The following is a 26,389-nucleotide window of genomic DNA, read 5'->3' as shown; positions in this document are numbered from 1 at the left end:
TCTCCTGTCTTAGCCTCCCAAGTAGCTGGGATTACAGGCATGCACCACCATGCCCAGCTAATTTTGTATTTTTAGTAGAGACAGGGTTTCACCTGTTGGTCAGGCTAGTCTCCAACTCCTGACCTCCAGTGATCTGCCCGCCTCAGCCTCCCAAAGTGCTGGGATTACAGGCATGAGCCACTGCACCCGGCCCACTTCTGTTTCATTTAATAAAATGAAGTCATTTTCATTGACCCCCTGCAGTTACAAGATGTCCTCCAGTAAGTACAGTGTTTTGTAGCAACAATCAGTGTAAAATCATATAACTGTTACTTATTATCTCCTACCTGATAATGCCAACCCTGGGAAATTACCCAATATTAGGGTATTAGTTTGTCATTAACTGCAACTATGAAACACAGAAAGTGCTTGCAAAACAGGTAGGCTTCTCAAAAGAAGTGTCAACAGTCAGAAAGGTTAGAAAATGGTGGTGACTTAAACAGGCTTTTTTTTGTTTGAGATGGAGTCTCGCTCTGTCGCCCAGGCTGGAGTACAGTGGCACGATCTTGGCTCACTGCAAGCTCTGCCTCCTGGGTTCACGCTATTCTCCTGCCTCAGCCTCCCGAGTAGCTGGGACTGCAGGCACCCACCACCACGCCTAGCTAATTTTTTGTATTTTTAGTAGAGACGGGGTTTCGCTGTGTTAGCCAGGATGGTTTCGATCTCCTGAACTCGTGATCCACCTGCCTTGGCCTCCCAAAGGGCTAGGATTACAGGCATGAGCCACCGCGCACAGCCTAAACAGACTTTTTAACTGAAGGGCTTGGCACTCTTTATATTCTGAAATCCCTTTTGAACTTCTGTGAAGAACCCATTTCCCAAACTGATTTTGCCTCATGGGGCTGCCGTCGCAGGTGATACTCTGAGAGCAGTGTGTTAGGAGCATGCAGCACTCCTCACTGTGCCCCACATGCTGACTGACCCACCAACCAAAGGGACATTACACCCATTTCACCAGGGTAGTGAACTGCCCCCTTTGCCCCAGAACAATCTGTCACTCTATCCTCCTGTGATTTTCATTTAGAGATATGAAACAGCTCTCTCTGCCGTCATTTTGCCACCTATACACCCCACTTTTGGGCTGGGTGCGGTGGCTCACATCTGTAATCCTAGCACTTTGGAAGGCCGAAGCGGACAGATCACCTGAGGTCAGGAGTTTGAGACCAGCCTGACCAACATAGTGAAACCCCGTCTCTACTAAAAATACAAAATTAGCTGGGTGTGGTAGCACATGCCTGTAATCCCAGCTACTCAGGAGGCTGAGGCAGGAGAATCGCTTGAAGCCAGGAGGTGGAGGTTGCGGCAAGCTGAGATCGTGCCACTGCACTCCAGCCTGGGCAACAAGAGCAAAACTCCGTCTCAAAACAAAACAACCCACTTTCCCTTACGTATATTATTTTGACCCAATTCTGAAAAAGCCTAATTTAATTTGCTAAGTGAAGTCTAAATTGCTTTTTACAAGGGCTAGATAAAAGCCTCTAATTTTTTTTTTTTTTTTTTTTTTTTTTTGAGATAGGGTCTTGCTCTGTCACCCATGCTGGAGTGCAGTGGTGTGATCTCAACTCCCTGCAACCTCTGCCTCCCAGATTCAAGTGATTCTTCTGCTTCAGCTTCTCAAATAGCTGGGACTACAGGCACACCCCACCACGTCTGGCTAATTTTGGGAGGATTTTTAGTAGAAATGGGGTTTCACCATGTTGGCCAGGCTGGTCTCAAACTCCTGACCTCAGGTGATCCACCCGCCTTGGCCTCCCAAAGTGCTGGGATTACAGGTGTGAGCCACTGCACCCAGCTGATTAAATTTTTAAAAACTCTTTTTGAATGTAAACAAATTTTTCAAGTAAAATAAGAGATTTCGCATAGTGAATATTTTTTCTAGCCACTCAGTTCTCTCTTAATTCCTTTTATGTCAACAATCATTTTACAATCTCCCGTGTTCACCACCTATCTGAATCTAGACTTTAAATGTTTTAATGCAGATACATACCAAATTGTTGAAGGCCAGATTTTAATGATGACCATTGGGAAAACAACTCTTTCCTGACCCACAGTTAGCACGGATGAAAATGTAATACAGAGACTGCAAAGAGACCACTTCAATGAATGTGAGAGAAGGGAAATAAATAATCAATTCAGAAAATCATTTTGTTAAAAATATTTATTTAAAAAAATACAATTGCTGTCCATATCTAGTTGCACATATATCTATTAACATATCTGTATACTTTTAGACTTGTAGTAAATTTGCTACAGTGCTTTTGTAAAGCCAGCTTGCATTATACAAAGCAAATTCCTCTGTCAGTTTACATAAAATAGATTTTTAAAAATGTATATCTTTCCTAAAAGATGCATAATATCACCATTATAGAATTTAACAAAATTTTTGCATAAAACCTGGGAAGTGATAGAAAAAATGATCACCTGATTGGTCAGAGCAACCCCTTACTATGTCTGGAGATGCACTTGAGTATCAACTACACATTTATTTTTCAAGCAGCATATTATTATAAAGCCCTCAAAGTGCTTTCGCATCCTTTTGCTCACCTCTACACTCTCCATAAAGTTTCTCTGCCACATACAGATAGAATTCAAGACTCTAGCTACAATCATCCTACTCAATCTTAGAGCAGTATCTCTTTGTTTCCCAACAGGTAAGTCAGACTGCTTAGCTAGGTGATATGGCAGCTTCCCTCCAGCTGTTTCATCAACTAATATGAATTTTAATAAATGTTAGCAGTGACCATTTTAATTGCTTTTTTAGGAAAAAGAAAAAAAAAGGTGCTTCTAATACTCTGAAGGTGCTTTTTAGGTGTCCCTAATGTAAATTGTGCTGAAATTAACTAAGATAAGCTATTAGTAACACTTTAACAGTTATCCATTCCTTTGGGTAGGTATGCACTTACATTATATGTAAGTATCTCTACAAAGTGTTAGATACTGGATATGAGATATAGATTTCAATAAAACAAGGGAAAAAATAAACAATGAAGTAATTGTCTTCTCAGTTGAGCTGACAGGTTTGAAGAAAGCACTCTTGACATGTTCTTACTACCACATATCCCAAACTAAGACATATACATAAAATAACACATCTGTCCTGTGTTAACACTGATGGAACGCACTGCAATAGTCCCATGGCAGACATATGCTTTTCTTCTGAATTACAGATTGGTGGAATGAAAATTAAGAGTTTATTATTAAACATCTTTTAATTTTTAAGTGACGTCCATACTTGATGGTTCACAAACTGCCACTGCCACTGTGTTTAAATCACTGGGTGTATGAAATTTAAAATAATCTAACCTAGAGTTATTTCCCATTAATCAAACTCATCCCTAATTGTCTCTTAGGAAGGTCTTCTTAAAAGAAGATCGAGTAGGGCTCATGAAAAATTACTGGTTTGTTCTTCAAAATGAAAAGTTACATACCCTTATTTTTTAGCCAATTTGATTATTTGATAAAGCAAGGGCGTAATTCTAAGTTTTAATCAAAAATTTTTACTTGCCTCAAACTAAAGCCAACCGGTAACAAAATGACTGGACTGAATTCATATTTAATCTTCCCTGCCCACAAAGATAAATGAAAATGCTCAAAGGCAAAAGTAAAGAAATATAATTGTGATTAGAAAAGATCCAGGGCCAAAACAAATAAATAGGACTCAACAAATAAAAAATTAATTGTATTCATTTCTTTTCTATCTTTACATATATGCATCTGTTAATTTCACTAATACTGAACAGGGAAGTTCATAAAAATGCTACTCTACCACATAAACAATAAATGTAAGCAATGAATGTACATACAAAGGCCACTGGTTAATACTGCCCCAAGAAACAAAACAATGAAATATCTTAGGATTGTGTCCCCTACACAATAGACAATAAGCAACAATGACCAAATGGAAAAGAAACTTAAAATTGGATACTTTAAAAATTTAAGTGTAATCTATCAATTGCAAATTATTTTAAAAAATCGTTAATTTTTACAAAGCACAATATTAAAAGCTTGCAAATTATTGTAAAATATCCTAGCCAAAAGGGCATACCTTAGAGAGCCCAGAGGAACGGCTCATTAGGTAACCCATTTATCCCTTCTACAAACACCCTATAAATTCCAGAAAACATAAACAAGAAATAAACCTTACTTCCCTGACCCTCAATATCTTTAAGTTGAAATTAAACAAAAATAATTAAGTGCTTCCAGTTATTAAAAATCAAACAGTGCTAATATTGGTGCCCAAGAAAGTGCCAAGTGATTAACACCAATATATGGCATTCCCACCCCTAAACTTTAGGCATTCTTCTTGAATGAGTCCATTGGCTAGAACTCTGGGCTAGCCACAGGAAACCCCCACCTCCTCCCTGACCCCATCCAGAAGACACCAGGCCTGTGTGAGCATGACTCACAATCCCTGCAAGGGAAAACAACCAGAAGGAGCCTTTATGAGATGGGAAACAAGGCGAAATTGAGAAGATCATTCAGCCCAAGACACTCTACTCGGAGGTTTTGGCTAATACTAATGACATACAGTTTAAAAGGATAAATTAGGCCACAATGCCAGCATTCCTCCACTACTGTATTCAATCCATGGTCGAATCCCTGTACTTGAGAAATACTGCTTCCAGTATAAACCTCCTCTTGGAGAAACTTATAACACAAACTAATAAAGATTTTACACAAAAGCAAACATAAATGTAGAAATTTTAAGAAAGGACATCCTTATTTACTCAATAATACATGAACCTAAGAGAACAGTTTACGAAGACTTTGTTTAGAGTATGTCACATGTGAGCAATGTATTTCTAAAATGTTGACAAGCAATTCGTCTTTAAGGCCTACTGAAATGTGCAAAGCATTAATCTTTTAAAAAGTGGCAACTGCAAAGTGCAGCAAAATTTTTTTAAGTTTTAGTATAAAATAGACTAGGAGCCATCAATGTATGTTCCCTCTGAAAACAGATTTACACACACACACACATTCAGTCAACACATCAGTATATACGCATACACATACATTTACTAGGACAATAAATCAGAATGACTTGGAAAGAAATGGTCTAGTCTCCCAATTAAATATTTCAAAGTAAAGTTTTCAACCTCATAAAACTTCCTGATGTGGACTATACTCAAATGGTTAGCACTCAAGAGATTAACTATGTTGACTGTATCCCTCATGAATATTCTTGTTAAAAGTTTCCTTTAAAATTATGTCAACAACAGCATGAATTTCCTGTTTTCTGTAGAAAGCTTACAGCCAGTATTTCCCCTCTCACACAAACCACTCTGGATTTTCATATTTCACAATAAGTAAGTGTGGATGGCAGCACCTTAGAAATTGCTATTTTCTGGCAGGCTATCCATCTATCACAACTTTTTTCAGAGAAGTGACTTGAAGAAACTGACAGCTTCAAATGAAACAATTATACTACCATTAATGATTCACCTTTCAGATTTGCTCGGCTTACAGGTCAAAACATGACTCCTATAGTAAAAGGTTCCACCAAGTACAAGAAATAAAATCAAACCATCTTCTTTTCTTAATATACCACCAGCCACAAGAATTCTAGATTCTAAGATTAAAACTTCAACTTCAGTAAGCAGAGTTCTGATGACATAAGAGGAATAACAGGGCACTTTGTTTCAGGCAATGCCAGCAAAATTAAAACAGTAACACAACATTTGTTGATCCCAAACCAAGAATATAATTCTATTTTCCATAGAACCCGGTCTCTCGTCAGAGTATCTGCTGAAGAAAGATAATTATGGCTGACCTCCACACTTCACCTACACTACAATGGACTGAATAATTAACTTTTCAATACTATTTTAGAAATAATATATTCTATCATAGCTTCAGATGACACACTACATCATGAGTAGTCTTTTTAACTTTCCTACTGGTTTGGTAAATTCATTTAGAGCCCCAGGTTTCTGCACAGAGACCTGCATTGGTCTCCAAACTTGTTTTCACACCTAAGAATGGCACCTAAGCACGATTCTAGATTCCTGGCACAGGTAAATAAAACATATACAGTCAGTGAGGTTAAAAACAGAACAGACCTATGAAGAAAAGTATTCCTTCAGTTGCTGAAATATCAGATTTTAAAAATAAAAAACGTATTAATGCAGCAAGAAAATGTAACTTGTTATATATTTTAACATAAAACAACTTGAAATAATTCTAAATTTGTTGGTAAAATACAACATAAGGCCCAAACAAGTTTGTGAGCAGACTAGTAAAATAAAAAGAGTCATACCTAACATGAAGATAAGAGACAACAGACTGACGAAAGTAATATGAATGAAGCCGTGGAATACATATGGTAATGGATGATTATCTGGGAATTTATCAAAAAGAATTAATGTGAAATTTCAAAAGCGGACAATAAGCTCTCCTGAAAAACTCCAAATCTCTAGGATTTCTCCATATATCATAAGAGGAACATCATACATGTTTGGAGATCGGACTGGGAATGTGCTGAGTCAGCAGTCTTTAGGTAAAGCGTATGCTTCTGGAGGACGCACAAGACAACGAACTGGGGTGTGGGAAGAAAGTATTATAACTGCTCCTCAAGATTTACTCTTTATGCCATCCTTCATTTCAATTTTTGTGTATTTTTTATAACAGACATATTACTTTGGTATAGCGGTATATAGTTTAACATATACCCATATGAATTCTTAATAGGGAAAGTTTTTATGTTTGATAACTTTTACAGATCAATTTGTGTGTTCAAAAAGGCTGGACACTCCTTTTCTGAACCACTGCTTCAGAGATATTGAGAAGTGGTACTGAGTGGCTCTAACTGTGCTCACATTCACCAAAAACATAAAGAGACACTTGTAAGAACTTGAGAATCACGGTAGAAAGTCTGAGATCAGGATGAAACAATGCTGTCAGACTGGACATCACACAATGCAGGGGTGAATGGAACTGAAGTGATACTATCAACAGCCTGGAGTTACAGCTCCAGAATTCCAAACCTCTGATTTACTTCAGTCAGTCTTGACTTTTAAAGTCTGTAATATAGTATGTAAATCTTCAAGGAATTTTCCAGTTAAAAAAAATCCAGTAGCCTAATAGAAGCTCATGGGCTTACTGTCCCTATCAAAATTTCAACTGTCAAAATGTGGGAAAAAATTAAACTCATATTTTAACTCTAAAAAGCTTACAGTTGACCTTTTAAGGGCCTCTAATTCTTTTTTTTTCTTACCGTAGTCCTCAAAATCTAGATTCTTTGTGCATAAATTAAAAAAAAAAAAAAATCAATGAAAATTTCCACCTTTGTTCAAACACATAAAGTATGCCATGAGCAATACAACATCACAAACATACTGTGACAAACCATTAATAAAGAAGGATGACTAAGCCAGGTGTGGTGGTGCATGCCTGTAGCCCAGCTATGCGGGAGGCTGAGGCAGGAGGATCACTTGAGCCCGGGAGTTTGAGTCCACCCTGGGTAACACACCAAGACTCCATCTCTAAAAAATTAAATTAAAGGATTACTGAAAGATCTCATTTCTAAAAAAAAGAAAAAGAAAAAGATCACTGAAGTCAGACATGAGATTTTAATTTTGTATTTTTAAAAGTCAGTATATAAACAAGAAAAATTATTTTAGAAATTATGTGAAAATCCACTCTTGGGTGGAGTAAATGCAATGGTTTGCCAGCACTGGCTCTGAGCCAACTGTGCACATCCCTTCTCAACTCTAAGGTGGTTGGCTTGAAATCAGCCACAGGGGGAGTAATTAATTTATATCAAAGAAATCAGCAAATGCTACAAATTCAGGGCTTCCCCCACCACCACCCCAGAGATCCTGGTTGTTAAACATTTTCTAGCACACGACTGAGTGGATAGTGGCCGGAGGAGAAGGAAAGCTAAGATATCAGAGATGTCTCAAAACCCCATTCAATCTGTTCCCCTTCTGTAACTTAGGCTACTGCTGCCCAACAGCATTCATCCTGGCAAAGTGACTAGGGATGGATACGAGCTACAGCTACCGAATACAAGTCTCTCCAGTGAAAACTGATCTGAAGTGGTACATCACCTTTCACACTAAGAATTCTGCGCATATTCAACAGAATATGAAGCTGAGACTTTTCCAGGAAGGAGGTAGTCTATAAACTGAACTGTCTGCCTCATACACCTGCAGTAAGGTTGTAAACTTTGACTTAAAAAACGATACGCACACATACATTTCTCCAAATTAGTTGATCTCAAAGAGATAGCAGATCACCAATCTGTGACAGCCTTACACCTCTCAGAGGCTATAGGTTTATGCAAAAAGGACTCACTAAAATGGTTTGCTAGGAAGTTGCTTCAACTGAGTTTCAATGGTGCCCTTGGTTCCAAGGTACTTCTGTGCTGAGACAGTTAATTATGAAAAATACCATCTGTGAAAACAAATCAATGGCTTTTCTCCTTTAATTCAAAAAGATAAAATACCTTTGTGCTTTCAAAATTTAACACATCTAGTTAAATCAACCATCTATATCTACTTATTTAATGTACAAAATGTTAACCTAATAAAACTATTCCAAAGTGCTGCTGAGAGGTCCAATTTCAAACAGGCATGCAAACTAAATAATTCAATATGGAAAAAAAGTCCAATATGTCTGTTCCCCATCACTATTAAACGCTACCTTTCAACACTACTATTGCACATCTCAGGAACAGAACCTTCAGCTGATAACCACAAATGAACCAGTAACAAGTCTCCGACACTACAGATACAAAGGCAGCTCACTGAATATGTTCCCTCTACTAAGTTAGCTAGCATAGATGTCTTCTTATACAAGAGCTTCTCTACACGTATATAAGCACATTTAAAGTAAATACCATGCATCTGAAGATGCTAGTTTGTAACAGTGTCAGTTTGAGCCTTCAAGTCCTTACTCCTTCATTCCATTTAGTTCATGTGATTCTACAGGGTTAGAAGATGAGTTTAACCAGTGGGAGAGGTTGGTGGGGGAGGGTAGTAGTGGTGGTAAATGGTGACAACATATAATTTAATCCTGGACTTTAATGCCAAATTTTTCAAAAGACTCCACTGTGAACTGATATCAATTCAGTTTGGAGAACCAACAAATTTGTACCTGGCATTGATTACCATATGGTAATATTTTTAAAATTTGGTAATGAGGAGAAGAAGGCCTACATTTTTTACTACTAATATGAACAATCCAATCCCTATGTATAAGCATTCCTAAATGAACTCTGTTCTTTAGCATTTAAAAAACAAAAAAGTTGAAAGAAATAAGCACATCTTTACTTCGCTACTGACTGGGGAGGCTTTGCTTTGAATTCTACCTTCCTAATTGCATCTTTAAAACTATCATAACCTCTAACAACCTTAAACATAAAGGAAAGGTGATAAATATTTAGCAGAAAATGAGGTAAAATGAACAGGAAAAACACAAGGTCCTTCACTTGGTTATCTTCTAATTGAGAAAACCCCTACATGTTGTTTCAAGTTATTTGATCAAATCTTTTACTCAGAGATGTTTCAAATATTCAAAATCCAAGTTCATCCTCCTAAAAGTGATCCTTGCCCATGCTGTATTCCATGGGCATATAATCATACCACCCAGAGGGCAAACAGCATTTCTGTGCTAGATGTGAAGTCCCACATTCTCACAAGGTGTTCCAAAAACTGTCTTAAACCCCAGGTCTAAAAATCTTTCTACAGTGAAATAGACTAGCTCCATGCTCTGTTGACAGGTTCAGACAGGATCATACATATGGCTATGAGACCCACCCTGAATAAACGTAAACAAGATGCCTTTTCATGGAGTTGCTTACACATGTTATAGTTCACACAAAACAATCTCCCCAGTATGACTGCTCCAATCTTACTTTGTATGAATAGGAATGATCCTTCTTTTTCCCCTGCTTAGGAACAGCTCATTTTAAGCCATTCTACAGAGCACACTTAGTCCTAAAGATACCAATTCATTTCACAAATATTTCTTTAAATAACAGATTCTAAGCATAATTTTTCCTAGCCAAAGGGTCCCAACAGACAGAAGGAGTAACTTTGTTCTTCATTGCTCTTGCAAAGCACAACCACTAAACCCCACCACAAATTTCTTCAGCACAAAGCTCAAAACATTTTGAAAGGAGAAAAGAAAACAAAGGAAGGAAAAGAACGAAAGAAAAAGAAAAGGAAAAGACAGAGGGAGGTGGAGTTTGGACTCCAATTAAGGCATTTTTATACATATAGTCCAACTTGAGTCCTATTCAAAGACAATCCTAAAAAGATGCTTTCAATGGGGAATGGCAAAAATCACAACAGTCTATTATTAACATTGTAGAACTATCAATTGCTCACTTCAAATGCAATCATGTTGAATGTCTCTCTGTTCTTTGTTCCTCGGTTCACTCATTCCACAAGTGCATAGGTTATGTCTTCTGTAGGTCTGGGGAAAATGGGCCAGGGGTGGAAGGTCCATCCAGCCCAGACAGAGTGAATGGCCCATGACTGTTCAGTACAGAAGGAAACTGAGAAATAAAATAAAACACGTTATCATCCTATTACTCAACCCCAGCTTTTACTTTCTGTCCTACTCTATTACCCGAGGCAAAACACAACAGCCTTCTGCAACGGCTTACAGGACAAAGGCAGTGGCTGTTTATCATGAAAGAATAATGATGTCATAACAAAAACTAAAAACAAAAATCGTTTGTCCTAACATATTAAATATTAACATTCTCCAACTTACCTCGATGGAGTAGAAACAAAGAACAACCTGTACCTTCCTTCACATCCTAAGGTACACAGGTTTACAATTAACCTCAAATGAAGGTTTTAGAAAGTTCGAGAAAATGACAATATGCACTATAGAGTGCAATTCAATTATGAAGCAAATCATAAACCCTCAAAAAGAGATCCAGAAAGGTACGAACAGTTAGAGGGTGTTCATAATAGAAAAAGGGTCCCCATCAAGTATTCTGAGGCCAGCTCTATAGGGAGATTCCAGGCTGAAGCTATAGGAGCACTAGACTTTGCTTAAGGTCTCACCTGACTCTATAACTCAATCTGCTCATGAGCGGCAATGAAAAAACATATGAAAAATTCTCAACTTTTTTTCCTATTCAATAATTTTAAATGTTTGCAAAAAAAAAAAAAAAGCAGTAGATTTTTAATTTTCTTCTTTTTCCCTACCATTCCATTTCTAAAAGAATGAGAAGTTAAATTACAAAATATAAGAAAATCAGAGATAGTCAACCCTGAATAAGTAAATGAATTGGCTCCAAGAAAGTCTTTAAGTTATAACGTCTAGGTGTTTTGGGCAAAATAATGGCTAAACCTATTAGGAATGGCAAGAATTTTCCTAACACCTTGGTGAAGAGATAATACAATATTCACTTTTTAAAAAACGTATATATAAAATGTTGATTATCAATTCTGAGTGAGGGAGAAACGGGAGTGTTTGATGTACCATTTTCAACACCTTTCTCTATTAAAAAAAAAAAAATTATTGGGCCAGGCGCAATGGCTCACGCCTGTAACCCCAGCACTTTGGGAGGCAGGCCAAGGCGGGCGGATCACCTGAGGTCAAGAGTGATCACCATGGAGAAACCTCGTCTCTACTAAAAATACAAAATTAGCCTAGTGTGGTGGGCATGCCTATAATCCCAGCTACTCAGGAGGCTGAGGCAGGAGAATCGCTTGAACCCGGGAGGCAGAGGTTGCGGTGAGCTGAGATAGCGCCATTGCATTCCAGCAAAAAAAATCCTTAAATAAAAGAAGGAACCTATGTGCAGAGTTTCCCCGTATGTGTATGTGTGAATGTGTGTGTGTGTTTGTGTGTGTGACAGAGGGAGAGACAGGGAGTGAGAGAGAGAGAGAGAGAGAGAGAGAGAAGATTTTGTTTTTTTTGAGACAAGGTCTCATTGTGTCACTCAGGCTGGAGTGCAGTGGTGCCATTATAGCTCATTGCAGCCTTGATCTATTGGGCTCAAGCGGTCCTCCCACCTCAGCTTCCCAAGTAGCTGGGACCACAGGCACGTGCTACCATGCCTAATTTAATTTTTTTTTTTAATTTTTAGTACAGACAAGGTCTCCTTAGGTTGTCCAGGCTGGTCTCAAACTCCTGAGGTCAAGTGATCTTCCTGCCTCAGCCTCCCAAAATGCTGGGATTACAGGCATGAGCCACACAGTGCCTGGCCCATTTTTTTTTTTTTTTAAGTTTTGAAGTTTTTTTTTTTTTTTTTTTTTTTTTTTTTGAGATGGTCTCATCGCTCTGTCACCCAGGCTGGAGTGCAGTGGTGCCGGATCTCAGCTCACTGCAAGCTCCGCCTCCCGGGTTTACGCCATTCCTCCTGCCTCAGCCTCCCGAAGTAGCTGGGACTACAGGCACCCGCCACCATCGCCTAATTTAATTTTTTTTTTTTTATTTTTAGTAGTAGAGACAAGGTTTCACCGTGTTAGCAGGGATCGTCTCTCGATCTCCTGACCTCGTGATCCGCCCATCTCGGCCTCCCAAAGTGCTGGGATTACAGGCTTGAGCCACCGCGCCCGGCCTTTTTTTTAAGTTTTTTTTTAATAGAGAATTTCTAGCAACAAAAAGATGGGGTGGGCTCTAAATCTCCTACAGTATAGAACAATTCTTGGTCTAACTCAAATGTAATAGTAAATAATGAAAATGAAACTTTGCTGTATTTATCCAAGCTGTTTGCCAGCTAGAAAATTAACATTTGGAAATTCAAAAATAAATCTAAAGAATATTTACTGGGCAGGGCACAATGGCTCACGACTGTAATCCCAACACTTTGGGAGGCCAAGGTGTGCGGATCACCTGAGGTCAGGAGTTGGAGACCAGTCTGGCCAACGTGGTGAAACTCGGTCTCTACTAAAAACACAAAAATTAGCCAGGTGTGGTGGTGCACACCTGTAATCTTAGCTACTCCGGAGGCTGAGGCAGGAGAATCGCTTAAACCTGGGAAGTGCAGGTTGCAGTGAGCTGAGATATGCCACTGCACTCCAGCCTGGGCGACATGGTGAGGACGCCATCCCAAAAAATAAAAAAGGAATATTTATTAAATAGAAGTTTTATAATGATTAAACTGAATAGTGGGACCCTGCCTTTTTGCCTCTTTCTTCATTTAACATGCTCCAACTACAGAAGACAGACTTTTACAAAATTACCTGGAAAAGTGTGTTAGCACCTTGCAGTCTGGCTGGACTTAGGGGAGCAACGGGACTGAGAGTACTCCAAAAGTGGATACTGGAGAGCAAGGGGCTTGGAGTCAGTATGATGGGTGTCTGTAATACACAAAGCAAAAATATTCACTGAATGACTTACCAGGATGTTTTATCCTTGAAATAGCATACAAATAACCCAAACCTAAATATTGCCCTATCCTCCACTCCAAGTATCTCCAAGTCTGAAATTTTATCATGACAACTCATAAATGATTTTTACAAGCTAAGAAAGATAAAGGTGATAATAACTACTTAAAAATTTTTAAATTTTTATTTCAATAGTTTTTAGGGGTACAAGTGGTTTTTGGTTACATGGATGAGTTATTTGGTGGTAAATTCTGAGATTCTGGTGCTTAACCTCTTTTTAAGTCAACATTTATAAAGTCTTTTCCAAATAGAAAAACCAACCGGGGCCGGGTGCGGTGGCTCAAGCCTGTAATCCCAGCACTTTGGGAGGCCGAGATGGGCGGATCACGAGGTCAGGAGATCGAGACCAGCCTGGCTAACACGGCAAAACCCCGTCTCTACCAAAAAAATACAAAAAAATACTAGCCGGACGAGGTGGTGGGCGCCTGTAGTCCCAGCTACTCGGGAGGCTGAGGCAGGAGAATGGCGTAGACCCGGGAGGCGGAGCTTGCAGTGAGCTGAGATCCGGCCACTGCACTCCAGCCTGGGCGACAGAGCAAGACTCCGTCTCAAAAAAAAAAAAAAAAAAAAAAAAAAAAAAAAAAAAACCAACCGGAATTCAGGTACAGAGGAATAATGGGTAACCAAGACACCAACATGTTTTTTTTTTTTAATAATGAGGCCTGGGAAAAATCTATTAAAATGTTCTATGAGATGAGCAGGTTAATAAATAGCTAAAGTAACTGTACCAACTTGTTACTCAACGTCACACTGGTCATTTTTCTTACGGTTCTCAGGACCTACTGTTTTCTAACTTGAGATTATCACTGTTTTATAAGGTACCAACGAGTTTTATAAGACTGAGAGACAGCGAGAGAGCGTGTGTACTTTCTTTAGGAGGAAATAGAAAAATCAAAATATTTATTTAATTGTAGAACAATGAATTTTTAAAGAAAATACTCCAAACTTTCTATTTTAGCAATCCTAATTAAGATGAGAAATGGGGTAACTTTCACATGATAGTCACACATAACCTTTCTAAGACAAACCTAAGTAAAAGAAAGCAAACTTGAGTGTATAAATTCTGGATTTGCTTAAAAGGGCAAATAAATGAAAGCAATGGTGATACCATAAAGAGCGAGTTACCTGTGAAAAAAATGCTGGTGTAAGAGAAGCTGTAGGGAGAGATGGGCTCAGTATTCCCAGTGGGCTTGGATCACTGCTTGTGATCACAAGGGTGGGTGCCAGTTCTAACCCTTTGGGTTTCTTGGATCTTGAAGAATTATTTGCTTTGTCCTTTTCTGGCAAGACTGAATCCTGGTCTTTAGGCTCCAGTGACAAGTTCTCTGCAAGTTCCATTGGCTGAGAAGCCACTGAATCAATGTCTGTGTCGATGTCTGGGTGAGAACTCAGTGGTGGTGAAGGTGTTCTGGGAGGTTCCTGCAAAGGGGGTATAGACGAAATGGGTGGTGTGGCAAAAACAGTTGTTACGTTAGATGCAGAAGTTGGGGCTTCCAGGGAAGGAAGTTTTGGGGAAACCAATGTCTCCAATGCTTGGATAGTTTCTTCTGAAGATGGAGAAATACTTGGGCTGGTTGAAATAGTAGCAACAACAGGTTCAACCGGTGGCTTTTTGGAAGGTGTCGTGACAAATTTGATGACAGATGGTGTGGGCTCCTGAGGAGATTTTTTCTCTGCCAGTTTCTCGGCTGGATTCTCAGTCTTTATCAATTTGAAAAGCTTTACATTGGAGGAGTTCAAAGAGTTGAGAGTAAATGAAGAATATAAGCCAGAGTGTATGTAGTCATTGCGGCTAGAGGTCTTGGCACCAGGCTGAGGTGGTTTCTCTTTCCCTCCATTCTCCACATCTTTGGAACTGCTGCTGACTTCACTGAAGTTTAAACTTTCACAGTCACCTTCAATCCTGCCCACTGTCATAGGATCCATGTTCAAAATCTCTGGATAAGAGACAAACTTGTACACAAACTTCTGACCATTCACTTTTTTGATGATATTCTGTAGGTTTAAAAAAAAAAAAACCAGCATTCTTATCCTTTCTTACAAATTTTATCCCATAGTTCATGAAAAAGCTGGCGTCGGCCAGGCGCAGTGGCTCACGCCTGTAATCCCAGCACTTTGGGAGGCCAAGGCAGGCGGATCACGAGGTCAGGAGATCAAGACCAGCCTGGACAACATAGTGAAACCCCGTCTCTACTAAAACAGAAAAAATTTGCAGGGTATGGTGGCGTGCGCCTGTAGTCCCAGCTACTCAAGAGGCTGAGGCAGAGGAATCATTTGAACCCAGGAGGCGGAGGTTGCAGTGAGCCAAGATCAAGCCACTGCACTCCAGCCTGGGGACAGAGCAAGACTCGGTCTAAAAAAAAGAAAAAAAAAAGAAAAAGCTGGTGTAATAAGGTTTGCCATTTTAGAAGTAGACGTCACTTACTTAAAACTTTCAAAATCACCTAAATTCATCTAGCCATACCAAACACAGTCCCTACTATTATGGAGAAGTTAAGGCAAGAACACTTCAATGTCTTATTAACAAAACCGAGTATGTTACACAAAAGCTGAATAATTTTAATTGCTTACTACTCTCAACCAAGTATGTGTACAGGTGAGAAGTCCCTGAACTGCAATCTCAAACAATTCCAAAGGTATAACCCATACACAGCCTGAGTCAGCAAAAAGGAATTTATTTACTTATTTATTTTTTTGAGATGAGGTCTCGCTCTGTCACCCACGCTGGAGTGTAGTGGTGCGATTCAGCTCACTGCAACCTCTGGTTCCCAGGTTCAAGCAATTCTCCTGCCTCAGCCTCTGAAGTAGGTGGGATTATAGGCACACATCACCACGCCTGGCTAATTTTGTATTTTTAGTAGAGATGGGGTTTTGCCATGCTGGCCAGGCTGGTCTTGAACTCCTGACCTCAACTGATCACCCACCTCGGCCTTCCAAAGTGTTGGGATTACAGGCGTGAGCCACTGTGCCCAGCTGCAAAAAAGGAATTTAGAACATAATATCTGTTAAGGTTCTTACTTCCCTCAGAAATTCCAGTTTATCTCCAGACAGGAAAGCTGATAAGATCAACCACTTAACTGTGAAAGAGCCCAGCATGGTGGCTCACGCCTAAAATCCCAGCACTCTGGGAGACCAGGCGGGTGGACTGCCTGAGATCACGAGTTCAAGACCAGCCTCCTGTAAAGATTGTGAAACCCCATCTCTACTAAAAATACAAAAAGTAGCCAGCTGTGGTGGTGCATGCCTGTAATCCCAGCTACTTGGGAGGCTGAGGCAGGAGAATCACTTGAACCTGGGAGGCAGAAGCTAAAGTCAGCTAAGATCACGCCACTACGCTCCAGCCCAGGTGACAGAGCGAGACTCTGTCTCAAAAAAAAAAAAAAAAAAAAAGTGAAAGAAATTAAGATCTCAGCAATTTTAACTAAAAAACCAACTCTGTGTATAAACAACTACTACTTAAGGTATAAGGTGTTAATCTGTATTCCCTGGGTTAAACTAAAACTAAAAATTAAGATATAAAACAAGTATATATATGTATATATATATGTGTGTGTATATATACATATATGACGCCCCCCCTCCCCCAAGTCAGGGTTACTTGTCACTCAGGCTGGAGTGCAGTGGTGTGTGATCATGGTTCACTGCAGCCTCGACCACTTGAGCTTAAGCGATCCTCCTGCCTCAGCCTCCTGAGCACTGGGACTACAGGTGTACACCACCACCACGCCAGGCTGTTTTATTTTTTGTAGAGACGGGGTCTCCCTGTGTTGCCCAGGCTGGTCTCAAATTCCTGGGCTCAAGTGATCCTCCTGCTGCAGCCTCCCAAAGTGCTGGCATTACAGGCATGAGCTACTACTCCAGGCTTCACAATTTTTAAAGTAAATTATGACACACACGAGAATATTTATGTATCCTCAAGAATCTCAAATTGCTTTTGTCATATTCCAATTCTGTACATACTTTTTCTTTCAAAGACAACTGTAATTAGGAATAAAATATGTGTAATGGGAATAAGTTAATAAATAAGATCTGGGGTGGCTGGGTGTGGTGGCTCACACTTGCAATCCCAGCACTTTGGGAGGCCAACGCAGGTAGATAACCTGAAGTCAGGAGTTCGAGACGAGCTTGGCCAACATGGTGAAATCCCACCTCTACTAAGGAAATAAATAAATAAATAATAATAAATTAGCCGGGCATGTTGGTGGCCACCTGTTATCCCAGCTACTTGGGAGGCTGAGACAGCAGAATAGCTTGAACCCTGGAGGCAGAGGTTGCAGTGAGCCAAGATTGCACCACTGCACTCCAGCCTGGGCGACAGAGAGAGATTCTGTCTCAAAAAAAGGAAAAAAAAAAAAGAAAAGAAAAGAAAAGAAAGATTTGGTAGAAATACAGCCTGAACATTTATACCTTGTATCCTAATTCCAAACTGCTGCTACAAAATACACTGGATTAAAATAAACTAGGACATTGGTATCTATAACCTCAACAGAAAAGAAGGAATCATTCTTTTTTTTTTTTGAGATGGAGTCTCTCTGTTGCCCAGGCTGGAGTGCAATGGCGCGATCTCGGCTCACTGCAACCTCCGCCTCCAGGGTTCAAATGATTCTCCTGCCTCAGCCTCCTAAGTAGCTGGGATTACAGGCACCCACCACCACGGCCAGCTAACTTATTTTTGTATTTTTAGTAGAGACGGGGTTTCACCATGTTGGTCAGGCTGGTCTTGAACTCCTGACCTCAGGTGATCCACCCTCCTTGGCCTCCCAAAGTGCTGAGATTACAGGCGTGAGCCACCGCAACCAGCCAAGAAGGAATCATTTTTGTCTTGAGGTTCTCTGTATAGTGTAAGATCAGGATGTGTACTACCTTTACATAATAGTATCTGAGGGCTCGGCTGAGTTTGTCATAATTCATGTTAGGTTTGTTCTTGCGAATCCCCCAGAGACGAGCCACCTCTTCTGCCTGCAAAAGCTTAAACTGCCCATCATTAGAGGTCCAACAGATCATGTGCTTGTTCTGAGGCTTCTGCAGGAGCTGAAGAAGGAACTGCCACAGGGTGATAGCACTGTCCATAGCAATGAGCTGAAACAATATAGATAAGATATGTGATAATATTAACAGCCTATTTAACACTGTATGTCAAGCACTGTTTTAAGTGCTCTAAACATATGAATTCATCCCCACATTTCTATAAGGTAGATACTACTGCATCCTCATTTTACATAAGAAAAAACTGACTCATAAGCGGGTTAAGTAACTTGTCCAACATCACACAAGGAAATGGTGAAGCTAAGATCTAAGCCCAGGCAATCTGGACCCAGAGTCCAAACTCTTAAGGATGCCACGCTGCTTAAGAAATGCCTTAAGCAACAAGCAACTTGCAAGGAGGAGAAGCTAGTTCCCTAAATTATAGCAAAAGACAATGATTGTCAATCACTAGTGACTGTCAATCACTGTTGTTAAATTTGAATCCTAAAATCTCATTGCTGTATTCTCTCAGGAGACCACCATTCCAGCATCTGTCTAAATCAACCCGATTTGGTTATTTGCCTGCGAGTGTGTTTGTGTCTATCTCAGGATGGCGCAGGGGCTGAGGTGTAGGGAATAACCTACTTTTGCTCCAACTGGTTTCCATCACCATAAATGTCATTTACATACAAATTGGCAGCATTTTTAATTCAACAAAGTGTTCTCTTAATTTCTCTGTCACTGTTCTGTCCACAGGGATTCCATCTGCAAAGATTCTCCTTTGATTAGCAACCTTTATGTGATTATCAAGACATGGGTTGAAGAAAAATCTTTTAGTATCTTAAGTTTCAGGATCTCCCTATTTAGGCCACAGTTTCTCGATTTTGGCATTATTGGTTTTGGGGGCCAGATAATTCTTTGTTGTGGGAAGTTGTCCTGTACACTGCAGTTTGTCTAACAGCATACCTGGCCTCTACCCACTAGATGCCAGTAGTACCCCCTGCCCCACTGAGACCATCAAAAATATCTCCAGACATTACCAAATATTCCCCTACGGGTCAAAATCATCCTGGCAGATAACCATTGGTTTAGGCAAAGGAGCAGCAAGGAATGCTCTCTCATAAAGGTATTTTCCTCATAGAATTTCAAAACACCTTTCTATTAGGAAGAATTCTTTAGGGCAGAAACTCTGGCCAAATCCATGTAAGTGCGTCCTAAGAATCCTATGATTGAATACTTCACAACACAACAAAACAAAAACAGAAAACCTTCCTTTCTCTAGTAATAAGATCTCAATGGGTTAGAATAGAGTTTGAAAACAAATTAAATCAATACCATTAAAACACTACAAGAGGCCGGGCGCGGTGGCTCAAGCCTGTAATCCCAGCACTTTGGGAGGCCGAGACGGGCGGATCACGGGGTCAGGAGATCGAGACCATCCTGGCTAACACGGTGAAACCCCATCTCTACTAAAAAATACAAAAAACTAGCCGGGCGAAGTGGCGGGCGCCTGTGGTCCCAGCTACTCGGGAGGCTGAGGCAGGAGAATGGCGTAAAAACCCGGGAGGTGGAGCTTGCAGTGAGCTGAGATCCGGCCACTGCACTCCAGCCTGGGCGACAGAGCCAGACTGAGTCTCAAAAAAACAAAAACAAACAAACAAAAAAAAAACACACTACAAGAACAGATCAAAATTGGACTGCATCAAAATTTAAAACCATTGTGCTACAAATAATGCCATCAAGTGAGAAGACAATCCCCCAAATGGGAGAATATTTTCAAACCATGTATCACAAAAGGAACCTGTATCCAAAATACATAAAAAACGCCTACAACTTTAAAAAAAAGTAAAGAATTTGAAAAGACATCATAGCAAAGAAGATATACAAATAGCCAATAAACACACAAAAAAATGTTCTACATTGGCTGAATCTGCCCACATGTCACCACTATCACCACCACCCCCATCCTGGCTCCCCCAGGTTCCCTCAGCCCAGCCTAGTTCAGCCTGGTTACCGGGAGGATGAAGTTCGTGTACAAAGAAGAGCATCCGTTCAAGAAACACGCTGCTCCCAGAGCGAGAAGATTGGAACCAAATACCCAGACTGGGTGCCAGTGATAGTAGAAAAAGCTCCCAAAGCTTGGATAGGAGACCTGGACAAAAAGAAATACCTGGTGCTTTCTGATCTCACAGTTGGTCAGTTCTACTTCTTTTTTTTTGAGATGGAGCCCCACTCTGTCACCCAGGCTGGAGTGCAGTGGCGCAATCTTGACTCACTGCAACCTCCACCTCCTGGGTTCAAGCGATTCTCCTGTCTCAGCCTCCTGAGTAGCTGGGATTACAGGCACCCACCACCACGCCCAGCTAATTTTTGTATTTTTAGTAGAGGCAGGGTTTCACCATGTTGGTCAGACTGGTCTCAAACTACTGCCCTCATGATCTGCCTGCCTCAGCCTCCGGAAGTGCTGGGATTACAGGTGTGAGCCACCGCACCCGGCCCAGTTCTACTTTTTGATCCGGAAGCGAATTCATCTCCGAGCTGAGGATGCCTTGCTTTTCTCTGTCAACAATGTCATCTGCCCACCAGTGCCACAATGGGTCAGCTCTACCAGGAACACCATGAAGACTTCTTTCTCTACGTTGCCTACAGTGATGAAAGTGTCTACGGTCTGTGATGCTGCTGCCCCTGAGCTGAAGGTGGGGGTCTCATTCTGCAAAGAGAGGTGGCCTCCCTTTCTTGACCTCCTCCTCCAAGCTCAAACACCACCTCCCTCATTCAGGACCGGCACTTCTTAATGTTTGAGGCTTTCTCTCCCGCCTCTCTTAGGATGGGTAATGGTGGAGTTGGCATCTCGTACCTCTCCTTTCTCCTTTCTTCCCCTTTCTCTGCCTGCCTTTTCCACTCTGCTTTCGACTTCTTGATTGTCAGTCTCTGTAACATCCAGTGGTTGTTTTGGTTTCTGTTCCTTTTCTGATCGCCCAAGGGGCTCAGAACCCCAGCAATCCCTTCCTTTTACTACCTTCTTTTTGGGGGGTAGTTGGAAGGGACTGAAATTGTGACGGGACCACCAAAAAAAAAATGCTCCACACAGTTATTAGGGAACTAAAAATCAAAACCACCTAAGAAACCACCTCATGCCTACTTGGAAGGCTATAATCAAGAAGACAGACAATAACAAATATTGGCAACGATGTAGAGAAATCGAAGCCCTTGTACATTGCTGGTGGGAATGTAAAATGGTGTAGACACTTTGGACACATTTACCACATGACCCAACAATTCTACTCCTAGGTATATACCCAAAAGAAATGAAAAATATGTCCATACAAAAACTTACACAGTAATGTTCTTAGCAGAATTATTCATAACATCTAAAAAGTAGAAACAAACTAAAAGTCCGTCAACTGATGAATGAATAAAATGTGGCACATTCATAATGGGGTATCATCCAGCCACAGAAAGGAATGAGGTACAGACACACACACACACACACAAGGACGAACCTTGAAAACATTATGCAAGTGACTAATAGAAGCCAGTCCACAGAAGACCACATATTGTATGGTTCCACTTATATGAAATGTCCAGAATAGGAAAATCCATAGACATAGAAAATAGATTAGTAATTCTTTAGGACTGGGGGCCAAAAAGCAGGGGGAAGAGAAGTGGAGAATGACATATAATGGGTACAGGGTTTCTTTTGGGGGTAATGAAAATATTCTAAACTTAGATTGTGTTGATGCTTGAACAAAACCCACAGGATATTACACCTAAGGAGATGAATTTTATGGTATGTGAATTATATCTCAATAAAGATGTTTAAAACAACACAACAAACATTACAAAAGTTAGGTCTGGGAAGACTAATTCTAACAACAACTCACAGAAGATGGGATCCTTACGGGTCAACTATGCCTACTTCCAAAAAGGGCAGAGATAAGAAACTGTAGTGGAAAATAGTTGAGTTTCCATAACTTTTCTGAAACACTGAGAATGTCCTCCAATAATCCTCATGATTATCACTCTGAAGCTGGTTGTACAGAGATAGTCATCTAAAAGTAACGATGCAAAAATAATAAAGGATAGAAAGGGAGAGATGCTGCCCACAGTGAGAATTCATGGAAAAGCTGAGGCCATGAGTCCCAAGTCTCTTTCATCACAGTCACATACTCTATCCATTAGGGAAACCACTTTCCCAATGGATAAAAGCACTCACATCATTGATTGATTGTTAAAAAAAAAGCATTACATATTAGATACCGATAATAATCCACAAATATGAAGTGCTACCTTAATGCCAAATAACCGTGCCCACTGGAAATCATAGTTCCCCATAGCCTCACTTAAGCGGGGCTAAAATAGTGGTTTTATACTATATCCGTTAAGCATGGTGGAGGCAGGTAGGGGTTCCCTGTTATGTCTCTGAGTTTACCTGACAGGCCTTCCTTCTGATGCCTAATGATGGCAAGTTACTGTTCTACAACACAGTTTTCCCACGTAAACAATTATTTCTCATCTTATCCTGTTAAAACTACTTTCTAGTAAACGTTATCTTAAGCCAAGAACTCAATTTCCACATTTCCAGACATCACCTTCATATAAGACTGCTTTTAGGGGTGGAGTATGAATCCATTTGTGAGATGATGAAGGAAAGACAGAGAATGGGAGTCTCTAGCCTACACAAATGGGGTGCCTATTACTCCATTTGTTTTTGAAAAAATTCCAACACCCGAATCCTAGAGTCTTAATACCGATCATGTAGATAACATTTGAGCCCTGTATAAGTTTAAAGCCTCGGCTATACATCTAAAAAGACAAAAACAACAAATTAATGTCCCCATAATGAGCACTCAAGGAGATTCCCCAAAATACAGGTGTTCCCCAGATGGTACAGTTAACTTGCACCTTCCCTGTTGGTTATCAGTGGAGCAGCATGTATTCAGTCAAACGCTGGTGAGCTGTTGGCTGCTTTAGGGTAAAACTGAGCTGTTGTGGAAAATGCTGATGCTTCTTTAGCATCTAGTGTGTCTACGATAGAAGGTTGTGGACAGCAAAAGAAAAATGGCTTTGGCCAGGTATAGTAGCTCACGCCTGTAATCTCAGCACTTTGGGAGGCAGAGGCGGGTAGATCACGAGGTCAGGAGATGGAGACCATCCTGGCTAACAAGGTGAAACCCGTGTCTATTAAAAATACAAAAAATTAGCCGGGAGTGGTGGTGGGCGCCTGTAGTCCCAGCTACTCGGGAGGCTGAGGCAGAAGAATCCCTTGAACCTGGGAGGCGGAGCTTGCAGTGAGCCGAGATCGCGCCACTGCACTCAAGCCTGGGCAACAGAGACTCCCTCTTAAAAAAAAGAAAAAAGAAAAAATGGCTTTGAGGTTTTAGACTGAAGTATTAGAAATGATTTTGAGAAAAACAAAGATATAAAATGGACATTTTCAGTGGGTACTTTAAAGGAATATTTTGTTAATTCAATTATGATATTGTTATTCTTTTGATTGAAAAGCACCTAACGTCTTCGTATATAGTTAAGTCAAAACTCTTCATGTTAGTTTCAAAAAGTGTGGTATTAACTATGATCTTCAATGATTTCATCAGATATAAAAGAGAGCTGGCCGGGCATACGTCTATCATCCCAGCACTTTGGGAGGCCAAGGAGGGCAGATCACTTGAGGTCAGCGGTTCTAGACCAGCCTTGGCCAACATGGTGAAACCCTGTCTCCACTAAAAATACAAAAATTATCTGGGCATGGTGGTGGGCACCTGTAATCCCAGCTACTCGGGAGGCTGAGGCAGGAGAAACATTTGAACCCGGGAGGCGGACGCCACAGTGAGCTGAAATCACGCCACTGCACTCCAGCCTGGGAGACAGAGCAAGACCCTGTCTCAAAAAAAAAAAAAAAAAAAAAAAAAAAGGCTGGAGAAAAAATCCCCTAAGACAGTTATTAAAAACTACGTAGTGGCTTCATGCCTGTAATCCCAGCACTATGGGAGGCCAAGGAGGGAGCTCGAGCTCAGGAGTTCACGACCGGCCTGGACAACATGTTGACACCCTGTCTCTACCTAAAATACAAAAAATTAGCCGGGCATGGTGGTGCGTGACTACTCGGGAGGCTGAGGTGGGAGAATGGCTTCAGCCTGGGAGATGGAGGTTGCAGTGAGCAGAGATCACATCACTGCACTCCAGCCTGGGCAACAGAGTGAGATCTTGTCTCAAACAAAACCAAAAACACAACACAACACAACAAAACCTTTTATTCTTATCAAAAAAAAAAAAAAAAAGGAAAATTACTTGATTTTCCTTCTCACAAGAATCTCGAGTTTTCTACAATTGCAATTTTTAAAGTTTAAAATTATAACAAAGGAAGAAAACACTTAACTGGTCCAAATGAAGGAGTTTGATTTTTGAGGTGGTAAAGGCTGAAAACATAATTGATTCTATTTTAACACTTCAAAGATAGACCAATCCCTGTGCTAAATTGAAAGACGTGAGCATGTTGAAGTAATGTATTAAGGAAAGGAAGTCTCTATTAAATAAAACCTTTTCCACCCTAAACATGTTTATAATATACACAGTCCAGTTGCTGTGGTGACCCATAGCCCAACTATTTTTCAGAGACAGTAGCTAAGACCCAAAAAAACACAAAGTCTCCAAATTTTCTTCAGCCTGCTACTTAAAACCAAGTATCAAGCCTAGTTTCGAATCAAAATACTCACGGTTGTCAAAAAGTAACCAAAAGTAACCAGACGTTTTTAACTACACAGGCTCCTAAAAAATATTCTCTTTGTATAGGATCCTGCAGTCCTTACAATATTCTTACAATAAAACTTGAAGACACTATTTCACTAGGAGTGAACAGATTCCACTTATGCAGTTTTAATGTTTAAGTAAAATCAAAGAGAAGAGTGTTCCTGAAGGGAAAATATTGAATCATACTACATTTTAATGAAAACACCGCTGCCAAGCCTAAATATTGAAGCACCGTTTTCCAAGCCAGGGGGTGGGAAGAGGACACAGGATCTTTACCAACCAAAGAGATGGGCAGACCATTCTGATGAGGCATAAAACTCCAGAATCTTTATTTAAATTCCCCAAATTTCAAAGAGCAATAGCTGGAGAAAAAGTCAAGTGTGTACTTTTGACTACTTCAGTCAACAACATCCCTATTTCCTTCCAAGGCCAGTTACTATCCCGCCCCGAAAGATGTTTCCAATTGATCTTCCCAGGAACGAAGCTACCAGCCTTGATGCAGCTGTGCACAAGGCGGAAAGTAAAGAGGGGCGGGGGGCCGCTGGAGCGAAATAGCAAAAGAAATGAAACTCGACACCGGATGACTAGCGAGCTTGGGGAGAGGAAGAAACACGGACGGCCGCGCGTGCCCCACAGGAGATCAAAGTCCAGGGGAAGAGGTGCAACCTCACCGGGCCTTGGTAAGCACTGAGTTACTGTACTTTCATTTTCCAACTTCCTGTCACTACAGAAAGTCAGAATTGCTCCCCTCCTCCCCACCCACGCCGAAAAAATCGCCGCCACCTTTCGCCCACGGGACCTCGGGGGACCAAATAAGAGGCGACGAGAGCTGAGCGGTGCGCTCCGGCGTCCACCTGCGCGCCGCGGTGCCCGGCCGGCCGGGGGCGGACCCAAGAGGAGCGCGCGCCCGGCCCCCGCCCCCACTTCCTGTTGTGCCGCGCACCCCCTCGGCCCCCGTCCCAGCTCCCGGCCGGTGAGGCTGCGGCCGCGAGATCCCGAGGGGGTGCGCGGGGCTGGCCGCTCACCGACGCCACGCGCGGGGCTCCCCCTCGGTCTCCGCCTCGAACACGATGCGCCTCTCCGCCCTCAGCCTCCTCCTCACGCTGGAAACTCGAGGACGGCGCGGCAGCCGCTGCGACCCCCGCGGCGGAGCCGGAGAACGCGGCGGCGGCCCAGCCGAGCCCGCCGGGTGCCCGCAGCCGCCCGCATCTCCCGCCGCCGCGGCTCCTCGCGCCCCGCCCACCCCGCCCCCGCACGCGGCAGCGGCGGCGCGGGTCTTG

General features: G+C 41.3%; 1 protein-coding gene and 1 pseudogene across 2 annotated transcripts; one reads left to right on the top strand and one right to left on the bottom strand.

Annotated features, from left to right (window-relative positions):
* Positions 1 to 2,179: 2,179 nt before the first annotated feature.
* Positions 2,180 to 26,389, bottom strand: ELK4 (ETS transcription factor ELK4). Of its 2 annotated transcripts, none has more exons than XM_050763951.1 (5): positions 26,135 to 26,389; positions 18,258 to 18,473; positions 14,520 to 15,389; positions 13,191 to 13,307; positions 2,180 to 10,540 (listed from the first exon to the last, which is right to left on the bottom strand). In XM_050763951.1, the coding sequence occupies exons 2-5, from the start codon at positions 18,462 to 18,464 to the stop codon at positions 10,442 to 10,444; spliced, it is 1,293 nt and encodes a 430-aa protein (XP_050619908.1). In that variant the 5' UTR covers positions 18,465 to 18,473; positions 26,135 to 26,389; the 3' UTR covers positions 2,180 to 10,441. The 2 variants fall into 2 exon arrangements, with proteins under 2 accessions (XP_050619908.1, XP_050619915.1); XM_050763958.1 differs by lacking the exon at positions 26,135 to 26,389 and adding an exon at positions 25,893 to 25,929.
* On the top strand, positions 20,319 to 21,033 carry LOC126939574 (gamma-aminobutyric acid receptor-associated protein-like; annotated as a pseudogene).

This window comes from Macaca thibetana, chromosome 1 (genome assembly GCF_024542745.1).
Source record: "Macaca thibetana thibetana isolate TM-01 chromosome 1, ASM2454274v1, whole genome shotgun sequence".
Classification (NCBI taxonomy): domain Eukaryota; kingdom Metazoa; phylum Chordata; class Mammalia; order Primates; family Cercopithecidae; genus Macaca; species Macaca thibetana.
This window is presented reverse-complemented; position numbering and strand designations above follow the sequence as displayed.

Excerpts from the sequence above, each read along its gene's own strand:
- ELK4 (XM_050763951.1), bottom strand. The coding sequence starts at position 18,464 with ATGGACAGTGCTATCACCCTGTGGCAGTTCCTTCTTCAGCTCCTGCAG. Across the intron at positions 15,390-18,257 it reads TCAGATACTATTATGTAAAG|AATATCATCAAAAAAGTGAA; the intron begins GTAGTACACATC and ends TTAAACCTACAG. Across the intron at positions 13,308-14,519 it reads CACCAGCATTTTTTTCACAG|ACACCCATCATACTGACTCC; the intron begins GTAACTCGCTCT and ends TGTGTATTACAG.